This window comes from Patiria miniata, unplaced genomic scaffold (assembly GCF_015706575.1).
Source record: "Patiria miniata isolate m_02_andy unplaced genomic scaffold, ASM1570657v1 HiC_scaffold_6, whole genome shotgun sequence".
Taxonomy (NCBI): domain Eukaryota; kingdom Metazoa; phylum Echinodermata; class Asteroidea; order Valvatida; family Asterinidae; genus Patiria; species Patiria miniata.
Window position 1 is genome coordinate 7633062 of NW_024037073.1, and position 25665 is coordinate 7658726.

The 25665-nt window shown below is 39.4% G+C and overlaps 1 protein-coding gene across 1 annotated transcript in view; it reads left to right on the forward strand.

Moving 5' to 3' along the window:
- Positions 1-10653: 10653 nt before the first annotated feature.
- LOC119742575 (exosome RNA helicase MTR4-like) overlaps positions 10654-25665 on the forward strand; it is a 32401-nt gene continuing 17389 nt past the window's right edge. Inside the window, exons 1-7 of the mRNA XM_038218665.1 lie at positions 10654-10859; positions 18480-18581; positions 20315-20444; positions 22481-22593; positions 23420-23594; positions 24217-24307; positions 24770-24894. Coding sequence (XP_038074593.1) covers positions 10753-10859; positions 18480-18581; positions 20315-20444; positions 22481-22593; positions 23420-23594; positions 24217-24307; positions 24770-24894 — 843 coding nt within the window. The 5' untranslated portion in view covers positions 10654-10752. The remainder of the gene's footprint in view (positions 10860-18479; positions 18582-20314; positions 20445-22480; positions 22594-23419; positions 23595-24216; positions 24308-24769; positions 24895-25665) is intronic.

Below are 25665 nucleotides of genomic sequence, written 5' to 3' on the forward strand. Positions count from 1 at the left end.
TTATATGATAAATATGCATTATGTGCTCATTTTCAGGGCGTAGGCCTATTGTATGGGTTTTCGGGCATACTATTAGTGGGACATGTTTAATTTTAAGAAATAGTAAGATAATTTAAGATTTTTCTATTATTATATTATTATTTCTGGTAGCAAAAGGGGCACTTCGGAAAATCTGGGGGGGGGGGGCAAATGCCCCCCAGCCCCCCCCCCCCCGGTTCCGCCGCCCCTGTTTGGCATGTGGGGTCAAAATGGGCTAGAAATCATTTTAAGGCTGCAACCTTGTTTTAAAATTTCCATAGACACCAGTGCTAAATGCCCATAATTCAAAATTCTTTTAAAAGTACTCAGAACTCTCACATGTATATAAGCTGCACAGAAAAATGATGATGAACAGGTCATTTTTCATTTTCTGTTCATTTTTTGGTGGGTTGACCATTGACTTTTCGAGATATTCTCACCCAAAGAAGACGCCCCCTATTTTCCCCAAAGCGGAAAAGTAGCCATCTTGAAAAACGATCCCTCCACAACATGGCAAAATAGCGCCACTTTCGAGCCCAATTGCATCCAAAATGCTCAGAGTTGGTAAAAAGATTTGGAGACCTTTTCGAACGATTTTTCCACGACTTTTAGATCAGCTTTACCAGTGACCAGTATTGACGTTTCGGCATCAATAACGAGGATATTTTTTTCACAGACATATAGTTTAGAAGTTCTTCTTCTGTTATAATTTAACATTTCAATCATACTAGCAGAAGTAAAAAAACAAACAAATGTAGCACTTTAATGACTAACTAAAGAAAAATTTGTGCATTAGCTTTCGTAGCACCAACTACTTCATCAGATGCAATGAAGGAAAATACTGGTGAAGCTGACCTAAAAGTCGTGGAAAAATCGTTCGAAAAGGTCTCCAAATCTTTTTACCAATTTTGAGCATTTTGGATGCAATTGGGCTCGAAAGTGGCGCTATTTTGCCATGTTGTGAAGGGATCGTTTTTCAAGATGGCTACTTTTCCGCTTTGAGGAAAATAGGGGACGTCTTCTTTGGTCGTGCTTTTTCAGCTTGGCGGATAATCGCTTAGACGCGATTCTAAGCAGAATATCTACACCAAAAGCGCCTATAAACGTCTCTTCTAACACCAATCCAACGGGGGCTGATATAACACCCAAGAGAGCGGGAATACTGACAACCCCCGCTATAGCCCCCAATTATCCTTCTAATCCTAGCTCTACGTAATTAATAGTGTCGATCACTCTCTTTATTTTTTTATAAGTGCGCTCTCGGTGGTCTCTCTCTTTCAAGATTAAAGATCGAATCTCTTCAATCTTTTTAAGTCTGTACACTTTTGATTCTTCGTTACTATTTAATTGGAGTACATCTCCAGAAATATCAGGGTATAACGCCTTACTATCTATACTCATGTTTTTAATATAAAAAGATTTTAAAATTAAAAGATCTCCAACTCTGTCATTATACTCACACCCTTGTTGTTGATGATCTGTCCTTTTTCACCTATGATTGAAAATGTCAGTTTGTCGATTATACCGTTTTTAAATTTTTGAAATCCTCGACTCTATCAGGCTCGGGTTTGCGCGTACCCACGGGTACGATTTTTAAGATATCAGAAGGACGACCATCGAGGAAATTTTCACTCGTTCTTAATTGCGGGCAGCGAATAAACAAAAATTTAAACGGATTAACGTTGTAAGACCCCGTATCCACCACTTTGGGTATTTTCCTTTGGGTAAATTAAGTAATCGAGATAATTTGAGATTTACGTCGGTTACCACCAACGTCACCTTTTTAGATTCTCTAAATATTCTAAAACTTACCCCGGGTATAAAATTTGAAATGAAATCGAACCAATCGACGTCGTACCACCCCGGTGGTATGGTGACCGAGCCGGTGACTCCAGCTGGTAACGGCGCTAAAAGACTCGGAGAAATACATTCTAAATTATCACCAGACACGATAAGACTCCCCCGTATTTTTACCCCAGCTTGTCTAATTTCTCTCACATTATCTTTGCTTGTTCTACCTTCGATATATTCTAGCGCTATCCTTCTACCTTCATTGATGTGGTTGTATCTGTCAAGTAAGATGTTCGCCAAAAACTTAAGGTATCGCGTTGTGTGCCTGTCATTGTAACTGGTCTTATGTCCAATTTTTCGACTAAAGGCCTTTGTTTTCTAGAAAGTTTTTTTTTTTTTTCAAAGAGCGATTCTAAAGCAGAGTCTAGTCTATCTTCTTCATACGCTTCTATAAGATCGTTTATAACTCTATTGAAAGCATTTTCGTCGTTAAATAAAAAGTCGTAGGGTAAATCACCTATCAACGATTCGATAAAATCTCTATCTTTTATTATTAGTGCGTCAGGGCCTAAATCATACCCACGAAATGAAATAGTAGATTCTCTTTCAGCGGGTCTCCCGTCTATAGTCGTATACCAATCAATCTCCGTGGCGCTGGAAATATTAAAATATCCGGGGTTAAACATCACCCTTTTTACGCGTACAGATTTTTGACCGTTTAGATTATCTACAACGTCTTCTAATTTAAACGTCTGCTCATTTTGAAACAAGTGAAACGAATGCATTTATTTTAAAGTCTTTTTATATTAAAACTGAAACTAAAATAATGAGTGATTTTGAGTCGTTAAAAAAGCAGATACTAGGTATAGCTGACCAGGTAACGAAACAAGTAAATCAAAATGTAGCCAAGGCAACCGAGCTAAAGCATCAAGCTGCATCCCAAGCAAAGTTTTTAAACAGCACTAAACCCAGTGAACTGGAAGTCATAGTTAATACCAACGGGTTTTTAAGCTTGTTCCCCGACTTAACCTCTGACTATAAATTGCTTCACAATGAGACGGACGAGGATGTAGATCGTTGGAAATCACACCCCATGTCGTTTTATCAAATTTAGTTAAATTCTGCGATCTACTGCGATACTACGGGGTGCGGTATTGGATTCAATCTTTTAAACGCGAGCAACCGTTACGTTTGAGCCATCTTTATCTTTCATTTATATTTTACGGTTAGAAAGATCCTGTACGACTTTGCCGCTCCTTTGCCGGGAGATGACGCATTTAACGCTTTAGACAACAGCTATAATCACAGAGCATTTACCGACACCTGTTTGTTGTTTGGCATAGATCAAAACAAGTCTTTTAAACAGACGAGAGACACAAAATCTAACGGTTTGGGTACCTCGTACATCTTTAATAAGGGCAAGTTTGTGGTGGTTGGCGAATATGATAGAGCATTACCCAACAAACCCAACGTTATTTACGGCGGCTACCACGGTCTAGATAGTCCTAAACAGAGTGGAAGCCGTTACGTTCCTTGGACGGTTATTTACATCGAACAAAATGAATCGGTACAAAAGGCTTGGTTAGATTTTATACCCGCCAAAAGTTCGTTTACCCCCGCGGGAATCATAAAGATCAACGAATCGATCAGATCTTACGTGTACGCTTTACTAGGTGCGCAGGCTCAAACAAAAACAAGCGTATTATCACCAGGCACCGGATTAGACGCTCAGTATGGTGTACTGTAAAGGACACCTATCTGTTATCGTGCCTGTGAGCAGGTCCATCGTGCCTGTGTGAGCAGAGCGTCGTGCCTGTGAGCAGGTCCATCGTGCCTGTGAGTAAAACCATCGTGCCTGTGAGTAAAACCATCGTGCCTGTGAGTAAAAACATCGTGCCTGTGAGTAAAAACATCGTGCCTGTGAGTAAAACCATCGTGCCTGTGAGTAAAACCATCGTGCCTGTGAGCAGGTCCATCGTGCCTGTGAGTAAAACCGTCGTGCCTATGGGGCGCCATGTGTAAATAAATTATTTAACAAAATTGTTTATATATAATTCATTATTTATTATATAATTCAGTTTTCCGGATAATTATATGTAAATAACTGTTTGGCAGTTTGCATTTTATGTAAATAAATTTATTTGCCACTGCATTATTTATATATAATTCTTTTTGCAACCTAATTATTTACATATAGTTTTGGGCAAACTAGAATTATTTATATATAATTTATTTGCAACATTTTTATTTATATATAATTTTACGCACACTTTTTTTATTTATATATAATTGATTTGCAACCTTTTTATTTATATATAATTTTTTGCACATTTTATTTATTTATACATAATTTATTTGGTACCTCATTATTCTCAGACAACACACAAAACCACGCATCCAAACAATGACTTGACTTTTTGGCATAGTTTTTGAGCCGCTATTTTATTTCTCCTTGGTCAATGTTTAACTTGATTAAATGGCAGTGAATACCTTTAACGGAACAATTAAAATTATCTTTCGATTTACTTAAAGTTAGTTGCCTAAACATTTTGGCACGCTTGCCATAAAACGGGGCACGCTTGCCCCTCCTTGCCATGCTTGGCATCACTGGGCCCAAAACCTTGGCACGCTTGCCAACCATTCACTAGCCCCACCAGAACAAGTGGGTGCTAGCCAAAGTGTTTTTTTAGTTTTTGTCACGTGACTTGAATATATGCAAAAATTACTTAATAAATTGGAAAAGCACCCCGATTTGGTCCACCGCTCGTAGATACGGTTGGCATGCCCCATCAGTACAAATGGGTGCTTGGCGTACTTTTTTTACAAAGACTAAACACAACCTGTTAAATGTTTAACATCCAAATTCCAAGTCTTACTTCAGAACTAAATACCCAACTTGTTTATTTAGTTTGAATTGAGGCACTGCCTGTCGCTCCCAGGACCTTACTGCCATTTATAAATTCGTAAAATATGGCGGATGAAGGGGAGGAGGTGGATTTATTTTTGATGTAGCGGTCTCAAAAAGCTACGCCGAACTTGCCTTTCTTGCGCGCGTGCATTGCAATGCACGCGCGTGAACTTGATACATTTGTATCAACTAAGCAAAAAACATCAATCCTTATGCCAAGAACATCGTTTTTGGCTTCAAGCCATCAAGGGGCAGGTAACTGCAATTAGGCCAATCGATATGTTTACTTTTGTTTCCTTTTCCTACACCATAGCAACCATCAGCTGATAAAAGAAAGTGTATAGGACTCAACTGTGCGTTTGTGGAGAATAATGTATTTTATCTTTCAGTGATAAAAGGAATTATTTATATATATTTTTTTGCACTGCACTGCGGGATAGATCATGATGGCCATCGTAGCTAGCTAGCGCGAGCGTTGTGCATATACTAATTTCTCCGTAATGTTTAAGAATCGTTGACCTGAAATACGCTAGTTTACATTAATTGAGACAAGGGTTTACAACATTTGAGAGTCATTTCCAGTAGCTTTCGGGGCGCAAATTACAAAAAAATTCAGACCCACCCAAAATACACAATACTGCATGTTTTCTATAGCAAGTGCGGTGTGCAATGTGATATGACTATTTAAAACATAGGCGTGTCCTAGTAAAGGTAATTTGCATGCGAGTTTCATTATTTAGCTCAGAAAACCATTATATAATATATAATGGTTTTGCTGTAGTCTGGTTCCCTTGTTTGCAGAAAACCATTATTTATAGATCATAGCCTTGTTCGCCTCGGACCGAACCAATTATTTATAAATAATGTGTGTGGCGCACAATTATATAATAAATAATGAATTATATAATAAATAATGAATTATATATAAACAATTTTGTTAAATAATTTATTTACACATTGCGCCCCATAGGCACGACGGTTTTACTCACAGGCACGATGGACCTGCTCACAGGCACGATGTTTTTACTCACAGGCACGATGGTTTTACTCACAGGCACGATGTTTTTACTCACAGGCACGATGGTTTTACTCACAGGCACGATGTTTTTACTCACAGGCACGATGGTTTTACTCACAGGCACGATGGTTTTACTCACAGGCACGATGGACCTGCTCACAGGCACGATGTTTTTACTCACAGTTACGATGGTTTTACTCGCAGGCACGATGGACCTGCTCACAGGCACGATGGACCTGCTCACAGGCACGATGGACCTGCTCACAGGCACGACACTGATTTTCTCTTTGTACTTGTCTTTCAAATGGTTGTAATAAAAATCGTACATCAATGTCTTAGCTAGATCCAAGATATTCACTCCGTAATAGATCGGTTTGTTTAACACGGTTTTAGTCTTGTACTTTTCGACAAATGACAATTTGCATTCTGAAAATGACGTCGTCGTTTTGTAGCTCGGTTTCTGTATAAATTTTTGGTATTTATCTCGATCGTCATCGTTACTGTCTCTGAGTAGGTAACCGTCAATCCGGTTTCTGACGTTTTCAATCGTCTTACCAAACACGCTGTTATTCATCAGTTTAAAAAAGTCTTTCTCAAAATCAGAGGTCGCTTTTGTTCGGAGTTGCGTGTTTTTGTCTATGTAAGATGCCATCCAAGGCACTTGTTTAAATTGCAGCACTCGATGCACCTTTTTAAGTTTCAAGCTGAGTTTGAGATACAACTGCAACGTGACGTAGTGCAAAACATATTTTTCTTTAGGATTAAGGGTACACGTTAATTTTTGCACGTTGCTACTAGGTTCGGTATCCAATAACTCGTTTTGATAATCAGAAATCCATTCTTTTGGTATTACGATATTTTCTGGCTCTAGGGGGTAATCGTTGTGTAGGTCGTGGAGATTGTCCGGGTAATCGAGGTCTACTTCAAAGCAGTAACCGGTGTTTGATGTTTTCCTGAGAGATAATATCTTGGACTCAGTAAACGTTTTTGTAGACGCCCATTTAAAGTCTTTGTACGGCAGGTATTGACTCATGGCCCAGCCGTACAGATTGTTTGCATCGAGGTAGGTGATGTAACTCGACGGCTCGTTTGGATTATGGTCGGGTAGGTATTTGTTGTTGGCTTTGTGGTATCTCATACCACCCACGCTCGAGATACCACCTCTTTTTGCCTTTTCAAAAAATAAATGTTTGTCTACGTCTTGCAATAGTTCGAGTTTAACTTCCGAGTGTTTTAACAAGGCATCCCACGACAATTCTGGTGCTGTGTAGTAATTAGCTGGATCTAACGCGTAGTTTGTAATACACGTTTGCCTAAAGTTTTCAAATACACAAGCCAGTAATAACGTATCGGTAGTGACGTACACATCGTGATATTCCCCCATGTTTTTAACTTTAAACTCGTTCCACGTCAGTAGTCCTCTCGCGATATATTTTCGTCTTTTAGGCTGCTGTAAAATTGTTCGATGGGGGGTAGGCTGGTCCCTTGAAATCTGTCAAAATCATGTATTCATATGGATAAACTCCTTTTTGTAACAACGAGTCGATGTTTTGACGATTAAAATGTTCTCTGAGTAGTTTAAACGACTTTTTGGACAAGCTTTAGATAATCTATCCAACGAAGACGCCATAAAATTAAACGAGTCTATAAATCGCATATTTCCGATCGAAAACGAAATATACTTTTCCGAATTTCTAGCGATAACTTTTCCTTTTCGTCATGTACTCTACATGATCAAGTCTGAGCGTCGTAATTTTGCAGATTGTAAAAGACGACCGGTATGGGGGTAAAACCTGGTTTAACTTTTAATTTTAGATTGCAGTAGGCTTGCACGGCACCTCTATATCTACCCGTGACGTGGCAGTGATCTCTCACCTTTCTAAATTTGTTGATTTTCTTTTTGCATTGCATTCGAGGCATTTAGACTCGGTAAATCCATTTTTGTTTTCGTATTGATGTTCTTTTATTTGTTTTTCTGGTTTTTTTTTTTTGGGTTTCTGGCACTGACAGCTCGAGTAATTGGGATAAATTGGTTTCTCGCAAATCCAACACGTGTTTGTTTTATCATAATGTTCTTTAGCTCGCTCGTTAAATTTCATGGGTTGGGGTTTTTTAAATATGCAATTTATGTCGCTTTGTATTTTTAACATTTTATTTACAAACTTTGATGCAGCATCTTTACCTCTATAAGTCTCTTGATACGCATTAGTGCCGTCGTATCTAACTACTACCAACGAGTAACCGCTTGCTTTGTGAATGTTTGTCTTTTGCGTGTTGTCCTTTTTATCGTCCGAGTTTTTTTTTCTAATATCGATTCAAAGTCGGCGTAAACTACAAACGGTGCTTTTTGTTTAAACCTGTAGTTTTTAAATTCTAATATTGGCACATCGTTTTCGTCGACTATCCACTCGTTATTTACATATTGTCGCTTAGCGTTTTTTTTTAGCGGTAGGAAATACAATCTTTGATGGATGTGTATCTATACCAGTACAATCGGTCATGTGTCTATCTAATTTTACTTGCGTTCTATAATGACACAGGCACCTTCGACAAAAATATTTCTTACTTTTATGTTTTGTAACGTTGTAAATCAATCTCGAAAAATTATTTATTCAGCAGTAGTGATGCTTGTCGCCCTCGGAAAACAAAAACAGATCGATAGGTCGTGACTCTGCTTTGTAGTTTTTAGACACGTATAACGGATATATTTTCCCCTCATAACCGTATACGTTTATCGTTAAATTATTTTGTCTTTCTATCTTTGGTATCTGGTCGATCGGTGCTGGAAAGTTTACGCCTTTAAATTTGAGTCCGTCGTCTTTGGTGTATACAACAGGTTCTTCTTTATGAATTTTATATTTAGGATCGTTTTTTATGTTATTTTTTACTTTATCCGTATACAAGCCAAGAGCAGCTCTCAAACACCATCTCAAACACTCGTCGTCTTTGTTTTTAATGTTTATCATCGCCGTTTTCTGTTTGATACATTTTGGTACGTCAATATAAGAACCCGATCCTTGATTCGTATACCTTTCATCCTTTTTAAATAGCTGGTCGATGTCTTCTTTTAAAACCTGTTTTATTTGACTTTGATTTAAAACGACTCTCTGATCGGTAAAATGTGTAGCCTCGATCGTTTCGATCGTACCATCCGGTTTGGTTTTTTCGTATTTTATTTTGATTGCAAGCTCTACTTTTAAACCTCTTAGCTCTCTCAATTCTGACTTGATTTTATTTACAATTTGATCTTTATGCGTATCAAAAAATCTGACTAAATCGTCGTTAAAAAGTCTAGGAATCAGTTCCCAGTTTCTAAAGTTGTTTCTAAATCTCCTCGTCGCTCTAAACTCAGCCTCTTGAAAATCTTTGGGTTGCCTAGAGTTTGGAATCGCTGAGAGTAAATCTTTTTTTCAAAAATCGACCTTTATAACCCGACGGGTTATATTCTAGATCGAAATCGTCTACAATCTGTTTGAGCTCATGTAGCGTCTTTTTCCTCAAGTTTTTAAATCGAGCTTCGTAGTTTTTTATCCCGTTGATGTAGACTTTACGCGTAATAGCAACATTTTGATTGTACGGTATATTATATCGCTGGACGTAATCGCGCAGCGTGGCTTTTTATTCCACCTAGAAAATCCCTTAACGATTGGCCTGATCATATTCATCATTTATATACATGTATATCAATATAATTTTTTAAATTTTTTTTAAGAGGTCAGACTTTTGGATTTATAAGCAATCAGACTCACCGGCTGGTGAGAGAGAGATCTTCAAGACGAGAGATATTGGGTCCGATTTTGGCCTGATTCCGAGACTGAGATATTGGGAGGGGGATCAGGGCAGGGGAGGGGGCGGGGGATCATTGGGGACGGGGGATCATTGGGGAAGGGGGATAATGGGAGGGGTAAAGTCTGGTACCCTCCCTTCTCCCCTACTCTTAAAATGATTTCTAACCCATTTTGACCCCACATGCCAAATTCCATGCTTTTAAAACAAAGTGCACGAATTGGGCCAAAAAAATGGACCTAAGCAGCTCCACTATAAACACACCCATCGGAGTCTGCTTGGGCATGGCGAGGAGAATCAACAAAAGCCAACCAAAAACAGACGGAGAAAGATCTGACCAGTCCCGTAATTTGCAAAAAAGCGTTAAAATGAGGCAAAGAAAATCACTGCTGAAGGCTAAAAAGCTGTCAATCATTGAACTGATTGCTCTGGGCAGGGGCTTTTACTTTATTCCCACCCTTAGAAACCTTAAAGGTCAACCATCCTTCACTACTTCCCACTCATTCTTCATAATGAGACTTCGTTTAAAATGGGAGGGAGAGTAAGACCGTCCGACTCGCATCCATTCAAACTGCTGATGCTGATAACAAATCTTCATTTCCTTCCCCTTTAAATCAATTTTAATTCACGTTGGCAATTTTCTTGTTATTGTCCACAAATTCCCTGATTTTTGCCAGCACGTACCGGTTCTTTTTTGCATAAAACGCTTCTCTCTCAGAAAAAAGCAAAACTTGACAAAATTATTCACCGGTGGGCCGGTGAGATAATTATCTCGTGCGCACGAGATATTATGTCGTGCGCACGAGATAATTATGTCGTGCGCACGAGATATATGTCGTGCGCACGAGATATTATGTCGTGCGCACGAGATAAAAAATAATTTTGGATGTCCCTTTAGGGGCTCCGTACCTTGTCACAAACAAATGCAATCTTTTTGCGTACATTTTCCCATAGGGACCGAGCTGGTTACGGACCGAGTTGGTTACGGACCGAGTTGGTCACGGACCGAGTCGGTTAATACGGACCGAGTTGACTCGGACCGAGTTGGTCACGGACCGAGTTGACCTAAAAGCTTAAAAGCAACGGTTAAAAGCAGCGAATCGTAAAGACAAGTATACTGGTTTCCTGCCTATGGCATGCACGGGGCGGCCTCTCGTACGTATCGTGACACCAGTTAAAAATCTCGCCAATACTTTGCGCACGTGTGCAATCGGGTCGACACTTTTTAGTCATGGCAGATGCGTTCGGAGGGGATCTTTTTGCTGTTTTCGAGGAACGTGATGATCAAAGCACGAAAAAACGGAAACACAACCCAGCATCTAATGATCCTGAATCGAGGTAAAAACATAATTAAGGCGGTTGCGGTATTTTAAGATAACTTTTAATAGTTGTACAGTAGGCCCCTACCTGTCGTGCCTGTAAATGCGTTGCACTAATTTCATGAGAAAGAATAGCCATACATGTATAGTCGGACTCCCTATTATCGCGGCATCCCTATTATCGCGGCATGGGAAATTTCTCTTTTTGCGTTGCCAAAACTCCTTCAAGTGGCCATTTTTTGCAGTTCACCAGTCATTAAGGACTTTTTGCCAAGTTGTATAAAAAGGACGATTAATAAATGTTGTGTCTTTCGGGACTTAACAATTTTTAATAAATAATAGATAGTGGATATTTTGCCGGAGGTAATGACGGCAAACTAACGTTTACTAAAGGTTTGCCGGCGGCAATCCATATCAACAGAGGGCGCTGTACTCTTTAAGATAGGGCTAAAGTATAAGATGTATTAAAATTCCCACCAAAAGTTGTGTAGCACGTTTGGTGTAGTGGTTAAGCAAAGGCTCTAGAAAGCGGGATGCCGCGGGTTTCGATTCTGATCGCAGCACATTTTAAAGTTTTTTTTTCTCATCCCCAAATGAATAATAATATTCTTCTTTTATTATTTTAACATGTCTCAAACATTTTTTTGCAGAGTATTACATTTTCTTTTTTAGATTTGTGGCTCTGGAGGATTTTTTTTAAAAGGGAAATAAAGTCCGAAATTATAAAATGGTCTGAATCCCTATCTTGTGAATACGAGGTTACAACGAAAATTTTGGCATGGAGCCAGACTAAAATTTGTCACCGGAAAAAACAGTAACTGCGCATGTTCAGTGCATATCCGGCAAACTAACGTTTACTAAATGTTTGCCGTCTCCGGCAAAATATACACTGCCTAAATAATAACGTTTTCCAAAACTTGCAAATTTTCCCTCACTGTGTCTGCTAAAAGGTACCGTCTATACTTTAATACAAATCTTTAATGGTGCTATGTCCATGAAAGTTCCATTGCCTGGTTCCCATTCTTCAGCTGCAAATGTAAAATGAAGTCGAAGGACGATATTTGCACTGCGAAATCGTAAAAACTTTTACGGGATCAAAATAAGCACAGCGCGTTAACAAAAATAAAACGGCACACCGTGTCAAGTGAATGGCGCCCCCATTAGTCAAACAGTAGACTTGCCTCAGTGAGTTGTGTTCTCCTTTCGGGGGAAGGGCAGGGTCTTAGAAATCATCCTGCAGATATAATAGTCTTTAATCAACTTGACCTTACAAGGAAAATATCAGACTTTATTCAGGGGATGTTTTGGTCAAACATTAACTTTAAATAAAAAAGTTGAGATCATTATAAAAACCACTTCCCGCATACCGCGATAATAGGGAGTCCACCTCCGTTCGCACACTCCGAGCATGTCTATTTTCACAGGCGTCGTACACGGAATAAACCACACCACCGTCGGAATTGTTTATATCAATTTGAAAAGGAAGAGTTATACTACACAAAAGACAGGACAATTCAGGAAGGTTAGTGGGCAATCTCTATTCCGAACGAGAAACGTGATAAGTACCGCGATAATATGTCAACCCATCCTACTTTAATACTAGCTCTACTGAGTGGAGCGTTGAATTACGGGTACCCCTCCATACAAACGCTCCACCGATTTGCCATACTTTGGTGACGGCGTCACAGTAGCATACATGTAGTCACAAACCCACGCGAGGACAAAAAGACCCCCCAAAATTCAAAACCGGTAAAGAGAATACAAATGAGAGAGACAGTTACCCTGGATTGATCTACACATTCATGACATTCCATCAGACCACTTACATTGTTCCCAAACAGCGAAAATTTTGAAGAAAAACAGCAAAATAGTCTGAAAACTTACAGCTCAATGTGTTCGCCGTGAGGCTCAATCCTTGCACCGGTTTGCCGAATGAGGGCGTCTGACGTGACGATCGAAGAAAAACAAGTCGCGCTTTATCAACGACTGTTTTGTCTAACAATACGTGCTCCGATCCGCGCCGTACGACAGTATGGGCTTTGAACACACGCAAAGTGGAGACGGCTGAAACGTATTTTAATAACAATGGGATTTTCATTTGTCAGTATTAGCATGGAGGAAGGAATAAGTAGTTCTTTGATACAAGTTTCATGTGGGTATCTGTCGTCATTCATTTGTTTTTAATCTAGAATGTGTACGCTTCAGCCGTCTCCACCTTGCGTGTGTTCAAAGCCCATACTGTCGTACGGCGCGGATCAGAGCACGTATTATTACACGAAACTAGCTGGAGTTACCCAGCCCTAAATTTTATCATTGGGTTGTCATCTAGGGCTGGAGATAATTTTTCTACTGGTTGCCGTTCCAGTACTGCAGCTGTGATAGTAAACCTCATATTAGTGCATGAAACAGTCATCGGGTGTTACGCTTCCGCGTGACGTCATGCGCGCAGCCGGCAAAAACGACTAGTACCAGCGCGCTGTTGCATGGTAATCGACCGCCATTCACTGTACACAATTTTTTTGGGGTAACTGTCTCTCTCATTTGTATTCTCTTTACCGGTTTTTTGGGGGGTCTTTTTGTCCTCGCGTGGGTTTGTGACTATGCTACTGTGACGCCGTCACCAAAGTATGGCAAATCGGTGGAGCGTTTGTATGGAGGGGTACCCGTAATTCAACGCTCCACTCAGTAGAGCTACTTTAATACTAAAGTACAGTCATTTTCCCGGTATTTGGTTACCATTGGTAATCCTTATCTTTAGGACACCTCTTTTTTTATGAGTTCTAATCAAAACTGATTTTGCAGATGACTGTCCAGTACCAAAGTGGGAGCAACTATGGAATGCAGGGCCACGCCGGAAAAGGTTTCTTTTTGTAGTTGGATGTGCCCCAAAGTGACTTTTGCCGGCTAAAGCAGTCTCTGTTCTTCAGATAAACTCATGTTAGTTGTAATTTGTAATTTAAATCAAAGAAAATGTGACTTTCCTACCTTTTTTGCAGTTCGCCATCTTCCTTTTTTATTATATTTTCTGTTCAGTCATCATCGTCTTTTACCCCTCATAAAGCCCTGCCCTCTTTCCACAAAATTAAACGTGCTGATATTCAAGAAGGTGTCATTGCCAACTGTTCAAATGTGTCAAGAAATATCAGAAAGAATGTCACTGTTGAGTGTCATTTTAAGTCAGCTGTTTTGGTGAGTCTTTATACAGGAACGGGGTCCTAAAGATAACCCAGTGGCTATTGTTACGGCAGCCGCAACGCATTTCCCATTTTCTATCGTTACGATAGACTGCAACTTTTATAAAAACATGACAAGAAAATATAAAATTAGAAGGAAAAAAGTGAATTTGAACGTTATTAAATTCGTACTTTATTTCCCTTTTAAAAAAAATCCTCCAAAGCCTCAGGTTAGAAAAGGAAAAAAATTCGAGTGCAAAACTGAGTTTCGAACCCGCAACCTCACGGTGCAAAATCCTACCCTCTATCGACTGAGCTGTCGCACTGCTCGCTAAATCGTGTGGAAACAAATAATTATATACCTGCGTGCGTATCAAAAAAGTATCGTAGAGGGCGCTAAACAACGACTGCCGTAACGATAGCCACTTCGTAAAGGTAAGGATTACTGTTTTCCTTGTTCCGGATAGCAAACTTTCAGGCTGCAGCTGCTTTTGGTTCAACTACTCCAGGAAATTCAAGTGACATTGGTTAAAAAGTTTACCTTGAGTGATGCAGATACTACAAAATAATTTTCTAAATTTAAGCTCTTTTTATTTTGACTTTACGACATCAAAACTACTGATGCCACTTTTCCTAGTTCCGGATTGGTTCAATCAGTTCCGAATCGATCAAAAACTGCTTCACGCGAAAAAAAAAAATCACTCGAGTAAATCAATTTTTCAGCCAGAACCATGCCAACTGTGACCCACTACCAACTCGGACCCACTACCAACTCGGACCCACTACCAACTCGGACCCACTACCAACTCGGACCCACTACCATCTTGGACCCACTACCAACTCGGACCCACTACCAACTCGGCCCCACTACCAACTCGGCCCCACTACCAACTCGGACCCACTACCAACTCGGACCCACTACCAACTCGGACCCACTACCAACTCGGACCCACTACCAACTCGGACCCACTACCAACTCGGACCCACTACCAACTCGGACCCACTACCAACCCTCTTTATTAAAGCGATAGAAAATTAGTCCCCCCTTTTTCAGACGTCCATTTTTTATGTAATTTCTTGTTGGAATTTAGATACGCTAATTTGCAAAATGAACATGGAAATTACACTATATAGATGAGAGAATATAGATGTCTGAAAAAGGGGAGACTAATTTTCTATCGCTTTAGGCCAAATTAAAAAAAAAAAGTTTAGCATCCCCGCCCACTTGCTTTTTGGAGGCTGCCTCCTTTTTATAAAAAAAAAGAAAAAAAAAGAGCCGAAAACAATTATACATTTTGAAACAGTGACATCATTTTGGCCTCTTTGTCTGTTGCATCTAGCCCATATAAAGCTGGACTGTCATTTCCTGAGTCAAATGGCAGCGATTTAACAAAAAAAACTGGCGGCCATCTTGAAAAATAACCTGGTCAGACGGCCATTTTGGAGAAAAAAAAAGGGCCTCTTGCTTCCTTTTTTTTCAAAAATGCAGGACGCTAAACCTGTTTTTAAATTTTTTTTTATTTGGCCTTAAAGAGGGTGAGTGTGCTCCTAAAGCGTAAATAAACTACAAACAAAGTCTAAATGTGAAAATAAAAACTTGACGAAGTTCTACATTTTTGGGTACATGAACGGCCTTTATTTATGGAGGTAGTCCAGTAAACTGGCTACATTTATGGGGCTAAGCCCTATATTGATTCAAGTACCTTTATTTGCTTTCATTAAAAGAATTGCAACATCGTTCATGCCATCTTTTTTAAATTTAACAACAATCTGAGATTAATCAACTGTAAACATAACAAAAACACAAATATACATGTAGTTAGACCGTAATAGAAAAATGAAATTGGAACTATGAACACTGAAATATATACAATTCCAAACATATTATTATTAATCTTACACATAATACTGCATACAAAAAATACTATTTAGACAAATTTAAAGTCAATAAATCATTGTTGACTCTTGAGTTGGTCATTGTTGGGTCGGAGTTGGTAATGGGTCTGAGTTGGCATGGATCCGAGTTGGCAGTGGGTCCAAGTTGGCGTGTGTCCGAGTTGGTAGTGGGTCTGAGTTGGTTTGGGTCCAAGTTGACCTGATACCCCGTAAATAAGTGCCACACTTTGAACATGTACCCAAAAATGTAGAACTTTGTCAATTTTCATTTTTACATTTAGACTTTGTAGTTTATTTACGGCGCTTAAGAAGCATACTCACCCTCTTTATAGCGATAGAAAAGAAGTCCGGCCTTTCTCAGACGTCTAATTTTCGTGTAATTTCCAGGTTCGTTTGCACACATTTGCATAGCTAAATTCCAACATCGAAAAGATCACACGCATGCTTGATCATTTCTGCTGTCAGTCACGTAGCCTTGAGTCAAGGCGCACGTGGTAACCCGGACATTATGAACTTTTTTGATATTAAGTTTTCGCGATTTACCTTAATAAATCCAGTAATTTTTGCGCAGAGTTATTTGCTTTATAATTTCAAGGTTGCCCCAACCCAGCCTTGAAAAACGACGAGTGCATATTTGAAATTTGAAGCATTTACTCCTTTTTATTCATATGAAACGAGGTAAACGATTATTAAATTCTATATTTATTTCTGGTAATGAAACCAAGGATTCCTCAATAGTGCATGCCCCATTTACAGGCACCGTAGCTCGCAAGCCTGAAGAAACCTGTGAAGAGAAGACAATGAGAAGAAATTACAGTTTTAGAGTTGGGAGGAAAACCAGAAGAATAGTCTGGGGAAAACCCACAGAATCTCATCTGGTAGGGACTGAAAACCTAGTCTAGGGGCTAGACGTTGTTATGGTTTGATACGCGATAACCTGCCGCCGCGATAACCTGCTGCCGTGAGAGGGCGTTATCACGACCAACCAATATCACCCACGAACCTGTTGAAACAACGTCCAGGAAAATGGGGGAAATTAGTGCGCAGGTGCTACTTCTGGAGAAAAATGTGATTTCAAAAATCATTGTCACAATTGTCTTCAAACATCACCAGCGATAAAACCTCAATGTAAAAAAGTAAAAAATGTTCAACAAAGTCCTTTTAAAGGCCTGTCTTTTAAAAAAAGTGGATTTTATAAATCATATTGTTTGCCTAACCAGGGTTGTTGCAATACAGTTGTTGAAACAAGTATTCTGTGTCATTTTCTTTGTTGTTCCAAACAATCGGAATACACAAACTTTTTTTTTGGACGAAACAGGTTTTAGGGTCATTGTGTTTAAATGGTGATATTCTTTGAATGGATTGAGCAATCTCAGTAAATTTTCTTCAACTAAAAGTAGCTTATGAAATTGGCTTTCCAGTCATTATTATTTTTATGGTGCTGCATATTTTTTTAAATATGAAATATATTTTTGGGGGTTTCAGTTCCGCTTTCTTTGACTCACCCTGTACAACCAGTTTTTCTTTATAACCGATTACATGTGATTGTCCTTTCTTGAACACTAGTTCAATGCTACTTGTCAAGTGCTGCACTTAATAAATATGGAATACAGCTTTTGCTTTAGGCCAAAAAAAAAGTCTCCGGTTTCTGGTATGCACGCGCGTCGCTGTAGCCATGCGCGTCGGCAAAATGAAAACGTTTTTTTTCAATGAAAGATGATGTCTCAAAACTGCCAAACTCACTGGTTTGACTGGAATTCTGCAGCTGCACAATTTTAACGTGTTTTTAGATGGGGTTATAATCGAGAATAAGCTTAATGTAGCCTCTCTGAACTCCCATATATTTGCACTAAGTTTAGTCGGGCACCATTTGCAGTCATCAGTCGACATTTGAAGTCAGGTAAAAAAAAAAAAAAGCCGCGTCGCCACACCACTTTTTGGACAAGCTCCATACCAGAAACTGGAGACTTTTTTTTTTGGCCTTTGGCTGTATTTGCACGACACAATTTTGATATTCTGACAAGAAGTCGTTACACCACAAAATACGAATACATACATTTTATATCAGTGTCGCTGGATAATGAATACATGCTATTTAGTGTTGGACTCTGTAAGAGAACATACATGTACACTCACAATGAACGGTAAATTTAGTTTGAAAGGAACATGACAAATCAGGAGTGAACTTCTGTACATGTACAAATGTATTTAATGAACGGCAGCTTTGTGACAATTGAAGAGACAAATTTCATGCAAAGAAGAAATCAGTAAATTGCACGCTTGGGTAAGTGAACCTAATGTGGAATATCGGGTTGCATGGTGGCCGTTTAAAAAATGAGAAGTTTTACGTCTTTTTGTACACACATGTGTATGGCCAAGGTAAAGGGGATAGTTTAGTCGCTTGGCCTTTGTTTGGGACTACATGTACATTCACACAAGCATTGGTTTATTGTGGAAGAATTAATCAATGCTGTGTAAAACCCAAAACTTCTACCTCGGTGACATCAGTCTATTCTTACTAGTACACAGTGACAACATGAAAGTATGATGGTTATTTTTGTTTTGTTCAGCACTTCAGATAGTTCTAAGCACCCTCGAGGAGATGATCATGAGGTGCCAGAGTACACAACAGGAAAGAAGCCCAAACTTGCCCTCACAGCAGATGAACTCAAGTAAGTCAATACAAACTCCAGCTCCACTCGGTCATTTCTTGCACGCTATATTTACCAAGACTTGCTGGCATAAATTCAGTGTACCAGTAGGTTAACAAGACGCTGAAGATTTAAGTTGTAGAATGTGAACCAATGTAAATGCTTGCTTAAGAAAAATTGTTTGGAAAAACACCTATGCGCTTTGTACTTTTAGCATGTTTAGACTTAAAGCCAGTCCATCATTTGCAGCTATCAAAAAGTAACTGGCTTAATTATTGTTGAAAAACAAACTTGGTTGAAAGATAGTAAGGGGCTAAACTCCCTGTGAAATTATTCTTTCTGGCAAGCTGTCATTTTGAAGAAATCAACAAAAGAAGGCCTTTCTACGGTGCTTCTTAAGAAGCACCGTAGGAAATTCAAATTAGTAGTTCGTTTTGTTATTCGGCGAAGCGGGCGCAAGCATTTGCACGACGCACACGCACACGCATTGCTATCATTCGTCTGATCAGTGCGCGACATCGCATAGCTGCAATCGGCTAGTAGGAACGTGTCTCAGACGCTGGATTCAGGCCCAATTCAAAACATGATTCAGCAACTTTTGATTTGAAATCGAGATCCTAGAATGTTGTTTTTCTCAAAAAATGCAGCTGAAGCTAAGCTGAAACTTCATCAGATTGGTAGTTCAGCATCTTTCATCAGGTATTGAGCACATTTGTTGCTTCAAACAAACAAAATGCACAAATTACAAATGATGGACTATACCTTTAAACTGACAATGTTGTCATGGTTGTCAAACAAAGTTAGTTTTCCTGTGAGATTTAGAGGCTCAAAACTGACGCTTGTATGTGTTGGTTGTTCATTTCTTCAATGAAAATCAGTGATCCTATATTACTATACCTCATACATATTCATGATCGAGAGCCGAATTCTCACTGGTCCATTCACCATCACATGCCAGATGCTATTTTTGCAGTTTACCAAGCGCGCGTACGAGTATTCACGCACAGGGTAAATATGCATGCATGTAGGCTGTTGCACAGGTTACCTGTGCGACAGTCTACTACGCATGTGCTTTACAAAGCATCGGTGGAACTGTTGCCCGGGTGTCGTACTCTACACATGCACAAACATCACCCTAAAGCTACTCAATGATGCCAAACTTGAGAATATTGTGAACAATAAAGATGCTGCCTCTACTGAAAAAAAAGTTGTGTACAATGCAGTATAAACTCGTAGGAGTTAATGTATTGCAAACAAACTAAAATTGTCTGAGGTGGAACCAATAATATTCTTCTGGTGAGCTGGACAAGTTTCTCCGAAGATTTTATGCCCGCGAGGTGCATACTGCAAAGGGAAAATTCGGCAACTGAATATGTATGAGGTATAGTAAACAAATATAACATGGTTTATTTTGGGTGGATTCGCCTCAGGAACCTTGTCAACTTCCAAGTTTGTCAACTTCCAATACCGAGGGGAGCTCATATCAACTATCCACCCTCAAACCATGTTATATTTGTAATTACTTCATTCATTGTGGGTAGCAATGCATCACTTACTTGTTGCACTACCAGGTTGTAAAAAAGATGCCTCGTGCTTCAACTATGTGTCCATAGTTAATTTTTAAATTTGATTTGTAATGTGTTGTCTAGTATATTCAGTACTTTAATTAAAGCAATTTTTTATAAGGACCCACTTGCAATAAGCCTATGACGTGAAATGAAGTGACCTGTTTTCTTTATCGCCATGAATGTTAGTCTTGCAGAAATCCTACCACAGGTGAAGTCTCAGACAGTAGAATCCATTGAAGGCTGTACCCATGAGGTGGCAATACCACATGATGAGGAGTATGTACCACTCAAACCCTCAGGGAATAAAGCAGCCAAGGTAAGAGTGGCAGTCAGGGTGCTGGACAGACTACTTAGAAGACATTACTGAGGGTGGTACCTAAATAGCATGTGAGCAATTCCACACTAATGGGCCCAAAAATGTGACATTTGAGAAGACCTTTAAGTTTTGATGATAAAAGTACGATCTTGGTCTCTTAGATTTTGCTGTAAACATTGCAAGCTTCGAACAAATGCACCTCACCTGCAATATAGTGGCTATTGTTTTAAAAAGTGTTATGTACGTAATGAAGGACAGACATTTTAGATAAAGTCACAAAGTAAGCATAACATTTCATGATCCCCTAATGTTGACTTATTTAAGAAGATGTACCCTTGAGGAATGCTGTCAGTCAAAACCTAGAAAACTTGGAGTCAATGTGAAGAATTATTTGATATTATATAATCACGGTTCATACGTACGAACAGACTGGACATTTGTCACAAAAAGTTTGTCCCTGTTCGTTCGTAACCCTAATCACAGAACTTTGAAGCCAGTGTGAAAACCTATTGTATTTTGGTTTAATAACAATGTAAAATGGCTTAATAATGTCACTGGAAGTGCCTATTAGAAATTGAATTTGTCCTAAGCACCCTTTTCCTTGCAGTGTGTCTGTCCATGTTACATACATATCACACAGAGAAGATGCCTATTATGTTCTCCCCAAAAAAAGATAACATCTTTTGTCTTGTCTTGTCCTAGTCACTTTCAACTTAGCAAGGTATAGGAAAAAAAAACAGAAGAAAATACTAGCTCGTCTTTTACCCTCAATATGCAACATTCATAAACACATCTAATTGGCCCATTAGTGTGGAATTGCCCACATACATACATTCACTGTCCGTACTGCTTCTGGCAGTAGACATTCGTCATTGGGAGCATGGTGCATGGTGCCATCGCAGTAATGTCTTTGAAAATACACTTCTTGGATTAGTGTATGGACTCAATGCATGAAAAGAACATGGCTGTTCAATACCACTCATGAGACCTCCCGTGTGCAGGACACACTGTATGCATACACTGGTTGGAATGCATGTTACGTACATATCAGATACCTCGGCTGCGACATCTGTTCCGAAGGTCACTCTTCTCCCGACATTCGCCGATGACTAGGGCTCGCCTCTTCAACCTTTGGCCAGTTAGATCGTGTGTGGTGGAACAAGCGCCTCAACCTCAAAACCAAGTTGAGGGTGTACACAACATGCGTTCTCCCCGTCCTACTCTACGGGTCAGAAACCTGGACACTACTGGTAGAAGATGGACGTAGGCTTCAAGCATTTAATACCAGATGCCAACGGCGGATACTCGGTGTCCGATGGTTAGACTTCGTCTCCAACGAATCAATCTTGGAAACCACCGGTCTCGAGGACATCCGTGTGACCATCTCACGGCGACGCCACTCCCTCTTCGGCCATACCCGTCGACTCCCAGAAGACACCCCAGCTCATGCCGCCCTCAAGCTGAGCGTCGATGTTCAAGGGGGACTCCCTCCTGGCCCTGCCTGGAAGAGACCCAGAGGACGACCACGCAACACCTGGATGCGCCAGCTGGAAGCGGACCACGACTCACCGGCACAGCAGCTGTGGCAGTCTGCAATAAATCGTACGGGCTGGGTGGCTCTACGTCCCCATGACGGACCACAGAGAATGATGAATGCATATAGTGCAAATAATTGTATTCTGAATGTGCACAAAGTCTTGGTGTCTTTGCTTGAGTGCTGGGCATATGGCAACAATTTGTTCTTGAGTGCCACCTATGAAACTCCTTGTATTTTGATGGGGGGAGGGGATACTTATGCACGATGTTCATAAGGTCTTACAATTACCCTTACACATTAGGCAGTATGGCTGCACCTTCTTTTCGTTGTACATAAATAGGGAATATGCGTGTAAAGAGGACTGTTGAGTTTTGAATGTGCTTTCATCTTGCCAATAATATCATATTCATAAGATTTCATGCAGTTTCGGTTGGGCAATTCTATTTGTAAACATACACATGTATGTGTGAAGTGAATGTATTCTTCCTTCATGTTGTAGGAGTATCCATTTATCCTGGATCCCTTCCAGAAAGAAGCGCTGAAATGTCTTGAGAATACCCAGTCAGTCTTGGTATCTGCTCACACATCTGCAGGGAAGACTGTGGTGGCTGAGTAAGTACTTATCATGGGTAATAAACAAGTATTTAATAATCTCAAGGATAAGATAAAATAAGACAGTTGCAGAATTAGAATGTGAATTTAGAAGTGAATGTGACATAAAAAAAACATTTGCTGCTTTAGTTAAAATGTGTTCCAGTTTTGCGAATACATGTAGTGACGTCACAAATTCGCATACGCGTTTGCTTTCGCGCTGAGTTTTTTTCGGCCTTGAGGCACAGTAAATTCAGAAAGAGTGTGATTAGTCCCAAACTTACACGACTCTGAAAAAAAAGGCTTGCAAACAATGTCACTTTCAAATACTGTATTATCACCACAGCAACCAGCAATGCATAATGGACAATGTGCTAGTAAGCAAGCAACGGTTTCCCTCTTGACATGTTTTCGCTGCCATTGATTCATTACTACAAATGCTATTATTCTTACTAGTCAAGCAGTTGAATACTGTTTATGCATAAACAAGACAACCTTTGCGACATAATCGTCTGGTTTTGAAAATGATTTCCTACATAGAATCCATTATATACATGTATTTTATGTTTGCTGAACCGTGCATGGCAAATATCATTTTGCTGTCTGTAAGATTTACACAAATGAATGTTTGCTTTGAGTTAGACAATTTTATATGAGTAGAGGGACGAAAAAGTCCAATGGGAACATTGGTTTAGAATAAACAAGTTTAATATTGAACACTGTTGTGTTTTATGTTTCACCATTTAATTGCAGGATTGTAGTCAGGGTAACACTTGGTGTGTTCTACTTTGTTGTCATTTAAACAGTGAGGTATCTTAGCCATGTATTCTTTTGTATTGCCATACAGGTATGCCATTGCAATGTCACTGCGTGACAAACAACGTGTTATCTACACCACCCCAATCAAGGCACTCAGCAATCAGAAATATCGTGAGATGTATGAGGAATTCCAAGATGTAGGATTGATGACGGGTGATGTGACCATCAATCCTACAGCAAGCTGTCTCATCATGACTACCGAGGTCAGCTAATTCAATACAAGACACAAATACCTTCCAGGTTTGGAAGTTGCCATAATTTAAAACTTACATCTGTCAAGCCTTTCAGTACTTGGAATCATGCCTCTTTGTTCAAATTCCTATCCATAGACCTTATGCATTAAGGCAAGGATAGAGGGCAATGAAGTTGTATCACTAGGTCAGGCATGAACAGACCTTTTTTTTGCATTCATTGTAAATAAATTAAAATAACAAAATACCCCCCTGTAAAAAAAAAAGATGATTTTTTTTAAAGACTAGCATGGTATCTGTTTCACAAAGTTATTATGTATTACACCCACACTGCATTTTTACATTACCATTATACTATAAAGTGCAAAAGGTGTGTGTGTGTTCACACGTTGTTCACAAGTTGATAGATGAGTAGATTGCGCACAGTGCAAGCAACTTAAACGCAAAGCCAGCAACAGACCCCGCTTAGCGTGTGAGAAGAAGCCTTGTTTATATTGTTCTTGGACAGGGAGAGATAATGGTGATAAATTGACATAGTAGGTCACCGTAGATTGAACAGCTATTCTGACCTACTGTATTAAAGTTTAATATCATTTTGTATGACAGTTTATTTCAATATTTCTCTTTCTTAAAGATTTTACGGAGCATGCTGTATCGTGGCTCGGAGATTATGAAAGAAGTTGCATGGGTTATATTTGATGAAATACACTACATGCGAGACAAAAGTAAGTGCATCATTGGTCAATCTATTGGACCCATTACAATCAAGGAGGGCCTTTATGACAGAAAAATGACAGAAATGCTAAATTCAATCAAAGGTTGTGTTAAATATTTAAATGTGTTTACGGATCCAGAAAACTCTAGAACACATTACCAAGCATTCAAGCCTGCTATTGGGAGTTTCCCTAATTGGTTATTGTCTTTGTTCATGAGGTACTATTCAGAAGCAACTGGGCTGGATAGCTCAGTAGGGACAACACTGATAAAGTGATCTAGAGATTTCAAGCACAAAAACCTTGTTGGTACTCGAGACCTCGCAACTTAGAGTGACCATATCTCCAGTGTTGTCTGGTCAAGAGTTGATGTTGTATCCCTTTGAAAACATCTGTTCCATTTTGACAAGTCCAATCTTTTAATTTTGTGTAGATGACCACAAAAAATATATTTTTTTAAAATGTTGTATCCAGACAGAGGTGTAGTGTGGGAAGAGACTATCATTCTTCTACCAGACAATGTTCACTATGTGTTCCTATCAGCCACAATACCCAACGCTAGACAGTTTGCAGAATGGATCTGTCACCTACATAAACAGGTCAGTTAATACAGAAACATCACAAATACAGTAGTGTTCCATCCATTGGCAGAAATGTTCAGAAGTTAAGTTTTACACTTAGGGGTCTCACCATAGAGCTATATTAAATTACTAGAGTGCTGACTCATGTAAGTGATGCCTGCTGGGCGCATCCATGTTTGTACGGCTATCTGCATATCTGCGTTTGTATTCTATACAGGTGTGTTATCGAAGCCAATACGCCCAAAACTGAAACGCACGATCAGCAAATGAGCGTGTCATTTTGCTCTACGCAAACAGCGGAATGTGTGCACGTATCCACTGGAGATGGTTACTGTCACATTTTTTTTCTAAACCGTAATGACACGCTTAAGGTGTTTGCGTACGTTCTACTTGCACGTTGCATTTAGAGTACACTTTCACTTTCAAAATTCCATCCATCTAATTTTATTATGTTCTACAAACACGCACATGAATTCAAAATGTCGGTGCCCAGGACGGCTTCAAAGCATCTTCGCGCGCAAGAATGAGACCCAAATAGCTCTATAGGTCTCGCCCAGTTTAGTTTTATGATATGTTTGGAAGTATTTCTCAACCAAAAAAAGCCATTTGATTTGGAAATGCCACTGACTACTTGTCTATCCACCATCTTGAATAGGTACTTATTAGGTACATATCTCAATTCAGTTTGAATTGAGCTGTAAACGTTTATTTACACATTGACATCTTAAGTGACAGTACATAGCAGTTAAATTCACAAAGGTATTTCACATAAAAATTATTGAAATATAC